The following is a 17867-nucleotide window of genomic DNA, read 5'->3' on the forward strand; positions in this document are numbered from 1 at the left end:
GAAGGTATTTCTGCCCAAAAAGGCATTTTTGATGAAAACTAATTTTACGTTCAAAAGGCTCTCATGTGAAGTCGTGACTTGCGCCATACGCCTAGATTCCTGAATCGGTTATAAATTAACTCTAAGAAAAACCCTTGAATGAGTAGGCGTGTCCAAACTTTTGAATGGTAGAATATATGGTAGCATATTTAATTGTTTTACAGCCAGTAAACACCATTGGAAAAGGCGACAACCTTTAAGTACGGACGCATTTATGCTTATTAAGTTGTATAATGGGAGTTGTTTTCTGTGAGTAAACCACCAACAGAAGATGATACAGGTTTCGGTTTATGTTTTGAGGTTGGACTTTAGCACGTATAGCTCGTTAGCACGTAGGACTCACCGATCGGTGTCACCTCATTAGTCTGTGTTTCGCCTGTGCTGGCCCGGGTGCTATTTAAGAGTGGCTGGCCCCAGTGCTCCAGCTGTTTTGATAGATGTGGAGGGTCAACACCTTCAGGTGGCAAGTTGTTGTTGCTCATCAACTTTCAGTGGACACTTCCATGAGTGTCTTTCAGAACCGCTCCTAAAACCCACCTGCTTCGCTCTGGTTGTCGGTAAGTGATTCTATGTTAGTTCACCCTTCTGTTTGAGTGAAATGATTTGGTTTTCTTACTGAGGAATGTAAACACTAACCCCAAATGAATATAGTTGGTTTTTGTATATATTTTTTTAACCTGCGTCTCGTTGAACATCTCTGGTGGCGATAGACAAAAACCAACGTGCGCATGATGCTGCAAGAGGACGCTGGTTTGGTCAGCATGTTACGACTTAACCAGAAAGACTCACAGCTGTAATCGTTGCCAAAGGTGCTTCTACAAAAGTATTGACTCAGGGGTGTGAAAACGTATGTAAATGAGATATGTAAATGAGATATGTAAATGAGATATGTAAATGAGATATGTAAATGAGATATGTAAATGAGATATGTAAATGAGATATTTCTGTATTTAATGTTTAATAAATGTATAGAAACATGTTTTCACTCTTCCTGGGATGTGTCAAAGTGTATGAATACTTTCTGAATGCATCTGTTGGTTATTTGATCCTAAAATTCTCAAATCTCCCCACAAGGATAATAAAACAAGGAAAATTCTCCTTGATGGAGAACAATGAGGACAAAGGCTATTTTAAGCTTAGGGTTACAGGAAATAGGATGTTGAACGGAAATGATTTTTTAGGTCCGTCACGAGGACGGAAGAACATGACATGTGTGTGTACCGTTTGGATCCTTTGGCGAACTCCACGGCGATGGCCTTCCCATCTATAGAGAGAGCTGGCTGTAAGGCCTGGAGGATCTGGAGAAGCTGAGATGCTTCCTGCAAAACACACAGCTCTGAGTAGACAGTTGTAGGTATCTCCTCACCACTACAGCTGTAGGTATCTCCTCACCACTATAGTAGACAGCTGTATGTATCTCCTCACCACTACAGCTGTAGGTATCTCCTCACCACTATAGTAGACAGCTGTATGTATCTCATCACCACTACAGCTGTAGGTATCTCCTCACCACTATAGTAGACAGCTGTATGTATCTCATCACCACTACAGCTGTAGGTATCTCCTCACCACTATAGTAGACAGCTGTATGTATCTCATCACCACTACAGCTGTAGGTATCTCCTCACCACTACAGCTGTAGGTATCTCCTCATCACTACAGTAGACAGCTGTAGGTATCTCCTCACCACTATAGTAGACAGCTGTAGGTATCTCCTCATCACTACAGTAGACAGCTGTAGGTATCTCCTCACCACTATAGTAGACAGCTGTTGGTATCTCCTCACCACTATAGTAGACAGCTGTAGGTATCTCCTCACCACTATAGTAGACAGCTGTAGGTATCTTCTCATCACTACAGTAGACAGCTGTAGGTATCTCCTCACCACTATAGTAGAGTTGTTGGTATCTCCTCACCACTATAGTAGACAGCTGTAGGTATCTCCTCACCACTATAGTAGAGTTGTTGGTATCTCCTCACCACTATAGTAGAGTTGTTGGTATCTCCTCACCACTATAGTAGACAGCTGTAGGAAAGCAAAGCCCCGGTTGAGTTGTGTCTGTTTATCTTTGATCAGTCGAACATTAGAAGGCGACAGAGTAGCAAAGGGAGCCAGAGTGGACAGGATGGACTCCAGGGAGGTATGGGGACCCAGGTTCCTCAGGATCAGAGCTGGAGAGAGGAGAGATGAAGGGCGGGATGGGGGGAGGGAGGGAGGGAGGGAGGTAGAGAGAACATTAGGAGACAGAGCAAGGAAACAGGACGGAGTCTGGAGAAGTATGGGGACCCAGTTTCCTCGGGATCAGAGCTGGAGAAATTGGTTGATTGGTTGAGAGCGAGGGGGGAGAGAAGGTAAATGGAAGAGACAGGTACAGTAGCTTCCGACAGTATTCATATTCCTAGATTTATTCCACATTTGGTTTGTGTTAACTTCTTACGGCTGAGATCCTGTTAACGGGATCGACTTGACAACAGCCAGTGAAAGTGCAGGGCGCCAAATTCAAACAACAACTTGTTGTTAATCCCACCACAGTGTCTGATTTCAAAAACACTTTACAACAAAAGCACACCAACTGATTATGTTAGGTCAGTACCAAGTCACAGAAAAACACTGCAATTTTTCCAGCCAAAGAGAGGAGACACAAAAAGCAGAAATAGAGATAAAATGAATCACTAACCTTTGATGATCTTCATCAGATGACACTCATAGGACTTCATGTTACACAATACATAAATGTTTTGTTCGATAAAGTTCATATTTATATCCAAAAATCTTAGTTTACATTGGCGCGTTATGTTCAGCAATGTTTTGCCTCCAAAACATCCGGTGATTTTGCAGAGAGCCACATCAATTTACAGAAATACTCATAATAAACATTGATAAAAGATACAAGTGTTATACGTGGAACTTTAGATAAACTTCTCCTTAATGCAACCGCTGTGTCAGATTTCAAAAAAACTTTATGGAAAAAGCACACCATGCAATAATCTGAGTATGGCGCTCAGAGACCAAAACAACCCAAACAGGTATCCGCCATGTTGTGGAGTCAACAGAAATCAGAAATGGCATTATGAATATTCACTTACCTTTGATGATCTTCATCAGAATGCACTCCCAGAAATCACAGTTCCACAATAAATGTTTGTTTTGTTCGATAAAGTCCATAATTTACGTCCAAATACCTCCTTTTTGTTTGCGCGTTTAGTACACAAATCCAAACTCAGGAGGCGCGGGCACTAGGTCCAGGCGAAAGTTCAGACGAAAAGTCATATTACAGTTCGTAGAAACATGTCAAACGAAGTATAGAATCAATCTTTAGGATGTTTTTATCATAAATGTCACGTTGTGGAGTCAACAATAAGTATTCACTTACCTGTCTTGTTTTGTTCACTTTACTTTGTGTTTTCGTTATAAAATGATGCATTCACACCACGCTGCGCTTTGGTCCTCTTCTTACGACGATCATGACAATAAATCTTCAATAATGTTTCAACCGGACAATTCCTTTGTCTGTAGAAATGCAATGGAATGCGAGACTGAGCTCGTGGCAGACCCCTGACTCAAACAGCTCTCATTCCCCCCCCTCCTTCACAGTAGAAACATCAAACAAGGTTCTAGAGACTGTTAGCATCTAGTGGAAGCCTTAGGAAGTGCAATATGTCCCCATAGACACTGTATATTCAATAGGCAATGACTTGAAAAACTACAAGCCTCAGATTTCCCACTTCCTGGTTGGATTTTTTCTCAGGTTTTTGCCTGCCATTTGAGTTCTGTTCTACTCACAGACATCGTTCAAACAGTTTTAGAAACTTCAGAGTGTTTTCTATCCAAATCTACTATGCATATCTTAGCTTCTGGGCCTGAGTAGCAGGCAGTTTACTCTGGGCATCTTCTTCATCCAAACTACTCAATTACTGCCCCCAGCCATAAAAATGTAAAGCCTAAATTCCCATTTAAAAAATGATTTAAAAATAATAAAAAATTATTATTGATAAAAAAAATTAAAGTCTCTACACAAAATAATGACAAAGTGAAAACATATTTTTAGAAATTTGAGCATATTTATTGAAAATGAAATACAGAAATATCTCATTTACATAGGTATTCACACCCCTGAGTCAATACTTTGTAGAAGCACCTTTGGCAGCAATTATAGCTGTGAGTCTTTCTGGGTAGGTACCTAAGAGCTTTCCACACCTGGATTGTACATTATTCCTTTTTAAATTCTTCAAGCTCTTTCAAATTGGTTGTTGATCATTGCAAGACAACCATTCTCAGATCATGCTATAGATTTTCAAATGGATTTATGTCAAAACTGTAACTAGGCCACTCAGGAACATTCCATGTCATCTTGGTAAGCAACTTCAGTGTATATTTGGCCTTGTGTTTTAGGTTATTGTCCTGCTGAAAGGTTAATTCATCTCCCAGTGTCTGGTGGAAAACAGACAACCAGGTTTTCCTCTAGGATTTTGCCTCTGCATAGCTCCATTCCTTTTCCATTCCTTTTATTTTTTATCCTGAAAAACTCCCCAGTCCTTAATGATTACAAGCATACACATAACATGATGCAGCCACCACTATGCTTGAAAATATGGAGAGTGGTACTCAGTGATGTGTTGTATTGGGTTTGTCCCAAACATGCAACTTTTTATTCAGGACAAAAAATGTATTGCTTTACATAATTTTTTGCCGTATTACTTTAGTGCCTTGTTGCAAACAGGATGCATGATTTGTAATATTTGTATTCTGTACAGGCTTCCTTCTTTTAACTCTGTCATTTAGATTAGTATTGTGGAGTAACTACAATGTTGTTGATCCATCCTCAGTTTTCTCCTATCACAGCCATTAAACTCTGTAACTGTTTTAAAGTCACCATTGGCCTCATGGTGAAATCCCTGAGTGGTTTCCTTCCTCTCCAGCAACTGAGTTAGGAAGAACGCCTGTATCTTTGTAGTGACTGGAGGTAGTGATACACCATCCAAAGTGTAATGAATAACTTCACCAAGCACAAAGGGATATTCAATGTCTGCTGTTTTTATTTGTACCCATCTACCAATAGGCACCCTTCTTTGTGAGGCATTGGAAAACCTCCCTGGTCTTTGTGGTTAAATCTGTGTTTGAAATTCACTGCTTCGACTGACGGACCTTAATATAATTGTATGTGTGGGATACAGAGATGAGGTAATCAATAAAAAATCATGTTAAACACTATTATTACACACAATGAGTCCATGCAACTTATTATGTGACTTGTTAAGCAAAGTTTAACTCCTGAACTTCAGGCTACGGTAGGCTTGCCTTAACAAAGGGGTTGAATACGACTATATGACTTGAGATATTTAATTTTGTAATTTTTTATGAAACTTTTTTTTTTTTTACAATCTAAAACATAATTCCACTTTGACATTATAGGGTATTGTGTGTAGGCCAGTGACAAAATAAATCTCAATTTAAATTTAGGCTGTAACAAAACAAAATGTGGAAAAGACAAGGGGGTGTGAATACTTTCTGAAGGGGTATGACAGTTTATGAGGTACAACCAATAACAAAATATGTTGGTACATCTTCAAATCATAAACAGATATTTCACTACAAACCAAAAGCCAGAAAATGGTGGTGTCATAGAGAGAGACAGAGAAAAACAGAAAAAGAGAGATAAATAGAGATACATAGAACATCCAATAACATATTTAGAACAGAGAGAACAGTCTAGAACTTGGGTGACTGGAGTCTTTGGCAATTTTTTGGGCTTTCCTCTTACACCGCCTGGTATATAGGTCCTGGATTTCAGGAAGCTTGGCCCCAGTGATGTACTGGGCCGTATGTACTACCCTCTGTAGCGCCTTACGGTCAGATGCTGAGTGGTTGCCATACCAGCTAATGCAACCGGTCAGGATGCTCTCGATGGCGCAGCTGTAGAACTTCACGAGGATTTGAGGACCCATGCCAAATCTTTTCAGTTTCCTGAGGGGGAAAAGGCGTTGTCGTGCCCTTTTCACAACTGTCTTAGTGTGTTTGGACCATGATAGTTTGTTGGTGACGTGGACACCAAGGAACTTGAAGCTCTCAACCCGCTCCACTTCAGCCTCATCGATGTGAATGGGGCACTGTTCTTTTCCTCCTTTTCCTGTAGTCCACAATCATCTCCTTTGTCTTGATCACATTGAGGGAGAGGTTGTTGTCCTGGCACCACACTGTCAGGTCTCTGACCTCCTCCCTACAGGCTGTCTCATCGTTGTCGGTGATCAGGCCTAACACTGTTGTGTCATCAGCAAACTGAATGATGGTGTTGGAGTCGTGCCTGGCCGTGCAGTCATGTGTGAACAGAGAGTACAGGAGGGGGCTGAGCACATACCGCCGAGGGGCCTCCGTGTTGAGGATCAGCGTGGCAGATGTGTTGTTACCTACCCCTACCACCTGGGGGCTGATCGTCAGGAAGTCCAGGATCCAGTTGCAGAGGGAGGTGTGTAGTCCCAGGGTCCTTAGCTTAGCAATGAGCTTTGAGGTGCACTATGGTGTTGAACGCTGAGCTGTAGTCAATGAACAGCATTCTCACATAGGTGCTCTTTTTGTCCAGGTGGGAAAGGGCAGTGTGGAGTGCGTTTGGGCCATCTGTGGATCTGTTGGGGCGGTATACGAATTGGAGTGGGTCTAGGGTTTCCGGGATAAGGGTGTTAAAGTGAGCCATGACCAGCCTTTCAAAGCCCTTCATGGCTACTGACGTGAGTGCTATGGTGCGGTAATCATTTAGGCAGGTTACCTTCGCTTCCTTGGGCACAGGGACTATAGTGGACTGCCTGAAACATGTAGGTATTACAGACTCAGACAGGGAGAGTATGAAAATGTCAGTGAAGACATTTGCCAGCAGGTCAGAGCATGCTCACAGTACACGTCCTAGTAATCCATCTGGCCCTGCGGCATTGTGAATGTTGACCTGTTTAAAGGTCATGCTCACATCGGCTATGGAGAGCGTGATCAAAGCTGGTGCTCTCATGTATGGTTCAGTGTTGCTTGCCTCGAAGCGAGCATTAAACGAATTTAGCTCCTCTGGTAGGCTCGCATCACTGGGCAACTGACAGTTGGGTTTCCCTTTGTAGTCCATAATAGTTTGCCCTGCCACATCCGACAAGCATCAGAGCACGATTCAATCTTAGTCCTGTATTGACGCTTTGCCTGTTTCATGGTTCGTCGGAGGGCATAGCAGGATTTCTTATAAACGTCCGGGTTAGTGTCCCGCTCCTTGAAAGCGGCAGCTCTAGCCTTCAGCTCGGTGCGGATGTTGCTTGTAATACATGGCTTCTGGTTGGGATATGAACGTACGGTCACTGTTGGGACAACGTCGTCGATGAACTTAGTGATTAAGCCGATGACTGATGTGGTGTGCTCCTCAATGCCATTGGAGGAATCCCAGAACATATTCCAGTCTGTGCTACCAAAACATCCAGTCTGTGCTACCAAAACATCCAGTCTGTGCTACCAAAACATCCAGTCTGTGCTACCAAAACATCCAGTCTGTGCTACCAAAACATCCAGTCTGTGCTACCAAAACATCCAGTCTGTGCTACCAAAACATCCAGTCTGTGCTACCAAAACATCCAGTCTGTGCTACCAAAACATCCAGTCTGTGCTACCAAAACATCCAGTCTATGCTGCAAAACATCCAGTCTGTGCTACCAAAACATCCAGTCTGTGCTGCAAAACATCCAGTCTGTGCTACCAAAACATCCAGTCTGTGCTACCAAAACATCCAGTCTGTGCTACCAAAACATCCAGTCTGTGCTACCAAAACATCCAGTCTGTGCTACCAAAACATCCAGTCTATGCTGCAAAACATCCAGTCTGTGCTACCAAAACATCCAGTCTGTGCTACCAAAACATCCAGTCTGTGCTACCAAAACATCCAGTCTGTGCTGCAAAACATCCAGTCTGTGCTACCAAAACATCCAGTCTGTGCTACCAAAACATCCAGTCTGTGCTACCAAAACATCCAGTCTGTGCTACCAAAACATCCAGTCTGTGCTGCAAAACATCCAGTCTGTGCTACCAAAACATCCAGTCTGTGCTACCAAAACATCCAGTCTGTGCTACCAAAACATCCAGTCTGTGCTAGCAAAACAGTCCTTAAGCATCTGACCACTTAAGTAAACTCCCAACTGAGACTCTGCAGAAGTCTGAAAAATACACTTTTTGTACAACGTAGAACCCCAAACAATGCAGAGCAGAATTAGGACATACCCACTAGTTATCAACATCCAGAAAAGAGCAGTTCAATTCTACAACCACCTAAAAGGAAAGCGATGCACACACATTCCACCACAAAGCCATCACCTACAGAGAGATGAACCTGGAGAAGAGCCATCACCTACAGAGAGATGAACCTGGAGAAGAGTCATCACCTACAGAGAGATGAACCTGGAGAAGAGTCATCACCTACAGAGAGATGAACATGGAGAAGAGTCATCACCTACAGAGAGATGAACCTGGAGAAGAGTCATCACCTACAGAGAGATGAACCTGGAGAAGAGTCATCACCTACAGAGAGATGAACCTGGAGAAGAGCCATCACCTACAGAGAGATGAACCTGGAGAAGAGCCATCACCTACAGAGAGATGCACCTGGAGAAGAGCCATCACCTACAGAGAGATGCACCTGGAGAAGAGCCATCACCTACAGAGAGATGAACCTGGAGAAGAGCCATCACCTACAGAGAGATGAACCTGGAGAAGAGCCATCACCTACAGAGAGATGAACCTGGAGAAGAGCCATCACCTACAGAGAGATGAACCTGGAGAAGAGCCATCACCTACAGAGAGATGAACCTGGAGAAGAGCCATCACCTACAGAGAGATGAACCTGGAGAAGAGCCATCACCTACAGAGAGATGAACCTGGAGAAGAGCCATCACCTACAGAGAGATGAACCTGGAGAAGAGCCATCACCTACAGAGAGATGAACCTGGAGAAGAGCCATCACCTACAGAGAGATGAACCTGGAGAAGAGCCATCACCTACAGAGAGATGAACCTGGAGAAGAGCCATCACCTACAGAGAGATGAACCTGGAGAAGAGCCATCACCTACAGAGAGATGAACCTGGAGAAGAGCCATCACCTACAGAGAGATGAACCTGGAGAAGAGCCATCACCAACAGAGAGATGAACCTGGAGAAGAGCCATCACCTACAGAGAGATGAACCTGGAGAAGAGCCATCACCTACAGAGAGATGAACCTGGAGAAGAGTCATCACCTACAGAGAGATGAACCTGGAGAATAGTCATCACCTACAGAGAGATTAACCTGGAGAAGAGTCATCACCTACAGAGAGATGAACCTGGAGAAGAGTCATCACCTACAGAGAGATGAACCTGGAGAAGAGTCCACTAAGTAAGCTGGTCCTGGGGCTCTGTTCACAAACACAAACAGACCACACAGACCCCAAGGACAGCAGCACAATTAGACCCAACCAAATCATGAGAAAGCAAAACGATAACTATTCGACACACTTGCGATGATTTTAAGAACATTCTCGAATTTGTGCGCACAATCCCAAGCCTGTTTTCGATAGGCTCGAGCCAAGAGCACATTGTCAGCTGTCAGTCAGGGCAAAATCTTTGTCAACAGACATATTTGAAAACTTAGCATTGGAGGACTGGATTCACAAAAAAACGGAGCAAATTGGAACGCTATCTGCCCCTAAACAGAGAGTACACAGTGGCAGAATACCTGACCAGTGACTGACATAAATTTAAGGAAAGCTTTGACTATGTACAGACTCAGTGAGCATAGCCTTGCTATTGAGAAAGGCCACCGTAGACAGACCTGGCTCTCAAGAGAAGACAGGCTATGTGCACACTGCCCACAAAATGAGGTGGAAACTGAGCTGCACTTCCTAACCTCCTGCCCAATGTATGAGCATATTAGAGACACATATTTCCCTCAGATTACACAGATCCACAAAGAATTCACAAACAAACCCGATTTTGAGAAACTCCCATATCTACTGGGTGAAATTCCACAGTGTACCATCACAGCAGCAAGATTTATGACCTGTTGCCACAAGAAAAGGTCAACCAGTGAAGAATAAACACCATTGTAAATACAACCCATATTTATGTTTATTTATTTTCCCTTTTGTACTTTAACCATTTGCACATCATTATAACACTGTACATATACAGTTGTAGTCTGAAGTTTACATACACCTTAACCAAATACATTTAAACTCGGTTTTTCACAATTCCTGACATTTAATCCTAGTAGAAATTCCCTGTCTTAGGTCAGTTAGGATCATCACTTTATTTTAAGAATGTGAAATGTCAGAATAATAGTTGAGAGAATTATTTCAACTTTTATTTCTTTCATCACATTCCCAGTAGGTCAGAAGTTTACATACACTCAATTAGTATTTGGTAGCATTGCCTTTAAGTTGTTTAACTTTGGTCAAACGTGTCAGGTAGCCTTCCACAAGCTTCCCACAATAAGTTGGGTGAATTTTGGCCCATTCCTCCTGACAGAGCTGATGTAACTGAGTCAGGTTTGTAGGCCTCCTTGCTCACATACGCTTTACACTTCTGCCCACAAATATTCTACAGGATTGAGGTCAGGGCTTTGTGATGGCCACTCCAATACCTTGACTTTGTTGCCCTTAAGCCATTTTGCCACAACTTTGGAAGTATGCTTGGGGTCATTGTCCATTTGGAAGACCCATTTGCGACTAAGCTTTAACTTCCTGACTGATGTCTTGAGATGTTGCTTCAATATATCCACCTAATTTTCCGTCCTCATGAAGCCATCTATTTTGTGAAGTGCACCAGACCCTCCTGCAGCAAAGCACCCCCACAACATGATGCTGCCACCCCTGTGCTTCACGGTTGGGATGGTGTACTTTGGCTTGCAAGCCTCCCCCTTTATCCTCCAAACATAACTATGGTCATTCAGGCCCAACAGTTCTATTTTTGTTTCATCAGACCAGAGGACATTTCTCCAAAGGGTACGATCTTGTCCCCATGTGCAGTTGCAAACCATAGTCTGGCTTTTTTATGGTGGTTTTGAAGCAGTGGCTTCTTCCTTGCTGAGCGGTCTTTCAGGTTATGTTGATATAGGACTCATTTTACTGTGTATATAGATACTTTTGTACCTGTTTCCTCCAGCATCTTCACAAGGTCCTTTGCTGTTGTTCTGGGATTGATTTGCACTTTTCACACCAAAGTTCGTTCATCTCTAGGAGACAGAACACGTCTCCTTCCTGAGCGGTATGACGGCTGTGTGGTCCCATGGTGTTCATACTTGCATACTATTGTTTGTAGAGATGAACGTGGTACCTTCAGGCGTTTGGAAATTGCTCCCAAGGATGAACCAGACTTGTGGAGGTCTACAATTCTTTTTCTGAGGTCTTGGCTGATTTCTTTTGATTTTCCCGTGATGTCAAGCAAAGAGACACTGAGTTTGAAGGTAGGCCTTGAAATACATCCACAGGTACACCTCCATTTGACTCAAATGATATCAATTAGCCTATCAGAAGCTTCTAAAGCCATGACATCATTTTCTGGAATTTTCCAAGCTGTTTAAAGGCACAGTCAACTTAGTGTATGTAAACTTCTGACCCACTGGAATTGTGATATAGTGAATTAATTAAGTGAAATAATCTGTCTCATGACTTGTGTCATGCACAAAGTATATGTCCTAACTGACTTGCCAAAACTATAGTTTGTCAACAAGACATTTGTGGAGTGGTTGAAAAACGAGTTTTAATGACTCCAACATAAATGTATGTAAACTTCCAACCTCCACTGTATACATAATATGACATTTGAAATGTCTTTATTATTTTGGAATTTTTGTGAGTGTAGTAATGTTTAGTGTTCATTTTTATTGCTTATTCGCTTTTGTTATCTACTTCACTTGTTTATTATTTTTATATTACTTCACTTGCTTTGGCAATGTTAACACATGTTTCCCATGGCCCCTTCAATTTAAAATGACTTGAGAGAGAGACTTACTGTCGTTGGCCACCTCAGCCTGCTGTGTGTCAGCTCCTCCTGCCCCAGCCCTGCCCCCAGGTCTGGGATTGGTGACGGCAGTAGAGGTGGTAGCAGCTGGCTGGTAGAGAGCAGGGAGGGGCAATAAGCCGTCCTTCTGATGCACACCCAGAGGTAACTCCCTCAGCTGGGGCAGTTTCAGCTCTGCCTCTAAAGGTAAAACATTTTTTTTAAAACACAGTCGGATATCCCAGTGGACAACACAAAACACAGCCGTCTATGTTTATCATTGGGTTTAGGTATCATTGTATCACATGTTTACCTGCTTTAGGAACACCACATTTAAAGCACTTCTCTCTCCTCTTGAAGTTCTGAACCCCACACTGTTAGAACAGCAACAGAGGCGATCAGTACCAGTGAGAATTGAGAACAAGATGAGAAGCCACACAGTGAGGTTGTTAGCTGTTGTACCTTGTTACAGAGCCAGTCCTCGTTGGCGCGTGGTTTAGGGTCACTGTAGTGCATAGACACCCTCTGGCCTAGGATAGACAAAACCCTCTGAAAGAGAGAGAGAGAAAGAGACAGGCAGAGAGAGAGAGAGGGAGAGAAGGAGAGACAAAGAGAAAGATAGACAGAGAAGACCAAGATAGAGGGAGACAGAGAGGGAGAACGAGACAAAGAGAGAGAGAGAAACAAAGAATGATTATCATAGATAAGTGGTTCACATTCTAGAGAGAGAGGAGCAACTCACAAGAGGGCAGAATGAGTGAGAGATGTTTCCCATGCCAATAAAGCCCATTGAATTGAATTGAGAGAGAGTGGGAAAGAGAGGAGAGAAGAGGGAGAGAGGAGAGGAGAGGGAAAGAGAGGAGAGAAGACAGAAAGAGAGGGGAGAAGAGAGGGAAAGAGAGGGGAAGAGAGGGAAAGAGAGGAGAGAAGAGGGAAAGAGAGGAGAAGAGAGGGAAAGAGAGGAGAAGAGAGGGAAAGAGAGGAGAGAAGAGAGGGAAAGAGGGGAGAAGAGAGCGAAAGAGAGGAGAGAAGAGGGAGAGAGGAGAGAAGAGAGGGAAAGAGAGAAGAAGAGAGGGAAAGAGAGGAGAGAAGAGGGAGAGAGGAGAAGAGAGGGAAAGAGAGGAGAGAAGAAGGAGAGAGGAGAGAAGAGAGGGAAAGAGAGGAGAGAAGAGAGGGAAAGAGGGGAGAAGAGAGCGAAAGAGAGGAGAGAAGAGGGAAAGAGAGGAGAGAAGAGAGCGAAAGAGCGGAGAGAAGAGGGAAAGAGAGGAGAGAAGAAAGAGAAAGAGAGGAGAGAAGAGAGAAGAGAGGGAAAGAGAGGAGAGAAGAAAGAGAAAGAGAGGAGAGAAGAGAGGGAAAGAGAGGAGAGAGGAATGGGAAAGAGAGGAGAGAAGAGAGGAGAGATGAGGGAAAGAGGAGAGAAGAGAGGGAAAGAGAGGAGAGACGAGAGGAGAGAAGAGGGAGAGAAAGAGAGGAGAGAAGAGAGGAGAGAAGAGGGAAAGAGAGGAGAGAAGAGAGGGAAAGAATTGAGAAAAATTGAGGACAAGAGAGAAATGTAACCTTCAGCTCAAGGGAAATTGGGACGGACGGAGAGCTGTATGTGTGTGTTCGATTGGCCACCCTGTTAGCCGTTATGTGTGTGTGTGTGGAGAGAGAGAGTGTTGTGTTTTGTCAACCCCCCCCCTTAAGGGGAACCCTGGTCACAGTGTTAGCCAACCTGACCCCCACCCCAACCTGGCAACGCAACCAGTAGAAAACAGACAGTATTCATCATTCAATATTCATACGGTATATTGCACAACACAGCAATGGTGAGGTGTGCACAAGTGGGACGGTCTGTGGTTAAAATATATCTCCCACCTACATCATTTGATTAGGTCATTTGATACTGTAATGACACCCATGGTCATGTGATACCACTTTATGACTCTGCATGTTTCATTTAACAACAATGGTGTCATTTAGATACAAGTTTCATTTAACAACAATGGTGTCATTCAACAACAATGGTGTCATTCAACAACAATGGTGTCATTTAAGAACACGGGTGTCATTCAACAATGGTGTCATTTAAGACCACCGGTGTCATTCAACAACAATGGTGTCATTCAACAATGGTGTCATTTAAGAACACCGGTGTCATTCAACAACAATGGTGTCATTCAACAATGGTGTCATTTAAGAACACCGGTGTCATTCAACAACGATGGTGTCATTCAACAATGGTGTTGTTTAAGAACACCGGTGTCATTCAACAACAATGGTGTCATTCAACAATGGTGTCATTTAAGAACACCGGTGTCATTCAACAACAATGGTGTCATTCAACAATGGTGTCATTTAAGAACACCGGTGTCATTCAACAACAATGGTGTCATTCAACAATGGTGTCATTTAAGAACACCGGTGTCATTCAACAATGGTGTCATTCAGATACAAGTTTTTTTTTTAACAACACTGGTGTCATGCAGTTACAGGAACCTATTCCACAGAAAGGGAATAGACCTCCACCCCTCCTGACCCCGAACACCCAACCTCCACCCCCTAACGACTGGACTCCCTGGATAAAAGATTGTCAGAAAGTGGGGATTTGGGGACGGAGGAAGGGAGGAAAAGAAAGGGGTGAGTTGAAGTCCTCTGTTGAAAGGTAAAGAGAGAGAGAGAGAGAGAGAGAGAGAGAGAGAGAGAGAGAGAGAGAGAGAGAGAGAGAGAGAGAGAGAGGAGAGAGAGAGACAGAGAGACAGAGAGACAGAGAGACAGAGAGACAGAGAGGAGAGAGAGAGAGAGAGACAGAGAGACAGAGAGGAGAGAGAGAGAGAGAGAGAGAGAGAGAGAGAGAGAGAGAGAGAGAGAGAGAGAGAGAGAGAGAGAGAGAGAGCGAGAGACAGAGAGAGAGAGAGAGAGAAAGAGAGAGAGAGAAAGGTAAAGAGAGAGAGAGAGAGAGAGAGAGAGAAATGTAAAGAGAGAGAGAGAGAGAGAGAGAGAGAAAGGTAAAGAGAGAGAGAGAGACAGAGAGAGAGACAGAGAGAGAGACAGAGAGAGACAGAGAGAGAGACAGAGAGAGAGAGAGAGAGAGAGAGAGAGGGAGAGAGAGAGAGACAGAGAGAGAGGGAGAGACAGAGAGAGAGAGAGAGAGAGAGGGAGAGACAGAGAGAGAGAGAGTGTGTGAGAGTGGCTGGGAGAGTCCGATGGTGTGTCAGTACAGTTATACCAACACACATCGGCATCAGAAAACACAGGTGTGTGTGTCATGTTCAGGATCATGTGTGTGTGTGTGTGTGTGTGTGTGTGTGTGTGTGTGTGTGTGTGTGTGTGTAGAGTGACCTGATTGGTCTCCATCCAGCGGCAGGCCTCCTGTATGTGATTAAACTCCACGAAGGCGAATCCACGGCTCTGACCTGGTCACCACGCCAACCAGCCAGCGCCATGGCAACCCAACAACAACAACAACAACAACATAACATCAACGCAGTGAGGGGTTAGTGCTTCATAAAGAGACAGAGAGACAAAGTGAACAGAGTGCTCTATCCCAGATGGAGTTTAAAGCTGCTACACTGGGGTATAAATGGTAGGTTTATAGCTACACTGGGGTATAAATGGTAGGTTTATAGCTACACTGGGGTATAAATGGTAGGTTTATAGCTGATATACTGGGGTACAAATGGTAGGTTTATAGCTGCTATACTGGGGTATAAATGGTAGGCTTATAGCTGCTACACTGGGGTATAAATGATAGGTTTATAGCTACACTGGGGTATAAATGGTAGGTTCATAGCTGCTACACTGGGGTATAAATGGTAGGTGTGTAGCTGCTACACGGGGGTTTAAATGGTAGGTTTAAAGCTGCTACACTGGGGAATAAATGGTAGGTTTATAGCTACACAGGGGTATAAATGGTAGGTTTATCGCTGCTACACTGGGGTATAAATGGTAGAGTTATAGTTTTACACTGGGGTACAAATGGTAGGTTTGTAGCTGCTATACTGGGGTATAAATGGTAGGTTTATAGCTGATACACTGGGGTATAAATGGTAGGTTTATAGCTGCTATACTAGGGTATAAATGGTAGGTTTACAGCTGCTATACTGGGGTATAAATGGTAGGTTTATAGCTGCTATACTGGGGTATAAATTATAGGTTTGTAGCTGCTACACTGGGGAATAAATGGTAGGTTTATAGCTGATACACTGGGGTATAAATGGTAGGTTTATAGCTGCTATACTAGGGTATAAATGGTAGGTTTATAGCTGATACAATGGGGTATAAATGGTAGGTTTGTAGCTGATACATTGGGGTATAAATGGTAGGGGCCCCAATGTCCAATGGCATATATCAATTGTCAATTCTAGATACTCCAATGTCCTGCTAGCCCCAATGTCCTGCTAACCCCATTGTGTCCTGCTAACCCCAATGTCCTGCTAACTCCAATGTCCTGCTAGCCCCAATGTCCTGCTAGCCCCAATGTCCTGCTAGCTCCAATGTCCTGCTAGCCCCAATGTCCTGCTAACCCCAATGTCATGCTAGCCCCAATGTCCTGCTAGCTCCAATGTCCTGCTAGCCCCAATGTCCTGCTAACCCCAATGTCCTGCTAGCCCCAATGTCCTGCTAGCCCCAATGTCCTGCTAGCCCCAATGTCCTGCTAGCCCCAATGTCCCCATGCCTAGCTCCAATGTCCTGCTAGCCCCAATGTCCTGCTAACCCCAATGTCCTGCTAGCCACAATGTCATGCTAGCCCCAATGTCCTGCTAGCTCCAATGTCCTGCTAGCTCCAATGTCCTGCTAGCCCCAATGTCCTGCTAACCCCAATGTCCTGCTAGCCCCAATGTCCTGCTAGCCCCAATGTCCTGCTAGCCCCAATGTCCTGCTAGCTCCAATGTCCTGCTAGCCCCAATGTCCTGCTAGCTCCAATGTCCTGCTACCCACCCCAATGTCCTGCTAACCCCAATGGCCATGTTAACCCCAATGTCCTGCTAGCCCCAATGTGCTGCTAGCCCCAATGTCCTGCTAACCCCAATGTCCTGCTAACCCCAATGTCCTGCTAGGCATATGTCCTGCTAGCCCCAATGTCCTGCTAGCCCCAATGTCCTGCTAACCCCAATGTCCTGCTAGCCCCAATGTCCTGCTAGCCCCAATGTCCTGCTAGCTCCAATGTCCTGCTAGCTCCAATGTCCTGCTAGCTCCAATGTCCTGCTAACCCCCCAATGTCCTGCTAACCCCAATGTCCTGCTAGCTCCAATGTCCTGCTAGCTCCAATGTCCTGCTAGCTCCAATGTCCTGCTAGCTCCAATGTCCTGCTAACCCCAATGTGCTGCTAACCCCAATGTCCTGCTATCCCCAATGTCCTGCTAGCACCAATGTCCAGCTAACCCCAATGTCCTGCTAACCCAATGTCCTGCTATCCCCAATGTCCTGCTAGCACCAATGTCCAGCTAACCCCCATGTCCTGCTAACCCCAATGTCCTGCTAGCTCCAATGTCCTGCTACCCCCAATGTCCTGCTAACCCCAATGTCCTGCTACCCCAATGTCCTGCTACCCCAGATAAGATAGGGGTTGATACCCCAGATACCCTCAGATAAAATAGCGGTTGATTTGGGATTGGGCAAGACAGAGAAAGAAGGAGAGAGAGAGAGAGAGAGAGAGAGAGAGAGGGAGAGAGAGAGAGAGAGAAAGAAGGAGAGAGAGACAGAAGGAGAGAGAGAGAGAGAGAGAGAGAGAGAGAGAGAGAGAGAGAGAGAGAGAGAGAGAGAGAGAGAGAGAGAGAGAAAGAAGGAGAGAGAGACAGAAGGAGAGAGAGAGAGAGAGAGAGAGAGAGAGAGAGAGAGAGAGAGAGAGAGAGAGAGAGA

At 44.3% G+C, this 17867-nt stretch overlaps 1 protein-coding gene across 1 annotated transcript in view; it reads right to left on the reverse strand.

Annotated features, from left to right (window-relative positions):
• Positions 1–17867, reverse strand: part of LOC109885062 (RNA-binding protein 10) — a 75044-nt gene that overhangs the window by 35362 nt on the left and 21815 nt on the right. The window contains 6 exon segments of the mRNA XM_031793363.1: positions 1261–1358; positions 2051–2211; positions 12039–12227; positions 12340–12400; positions 12489–12575; positions 15348–15421. Coding sequence (XP_031649223.1) covers positions 1261–1358; positions 2051–2211; positions 12039–12227; positions 12340–12400; positions 12489–12575; positions 15348–15421 — 670 coding nt within the window.

This window comes from Oncorhynchus kisutch, linkage group LG17 (assembly GCF_002021735.2).
Source record: "Oncorhynchus kisutch isolate 150728-3 linkage group LG17, Okis_V2, whole genome shotgun sequence".
Classification (NCBI taxonomy): domain Eukaryota; kingdom Metazoa; phylum Chordata; class Actinopteri; order Salmoniformes; family Salmonidae; genus Oncorhynchus; species Oncorhynchus kisutch.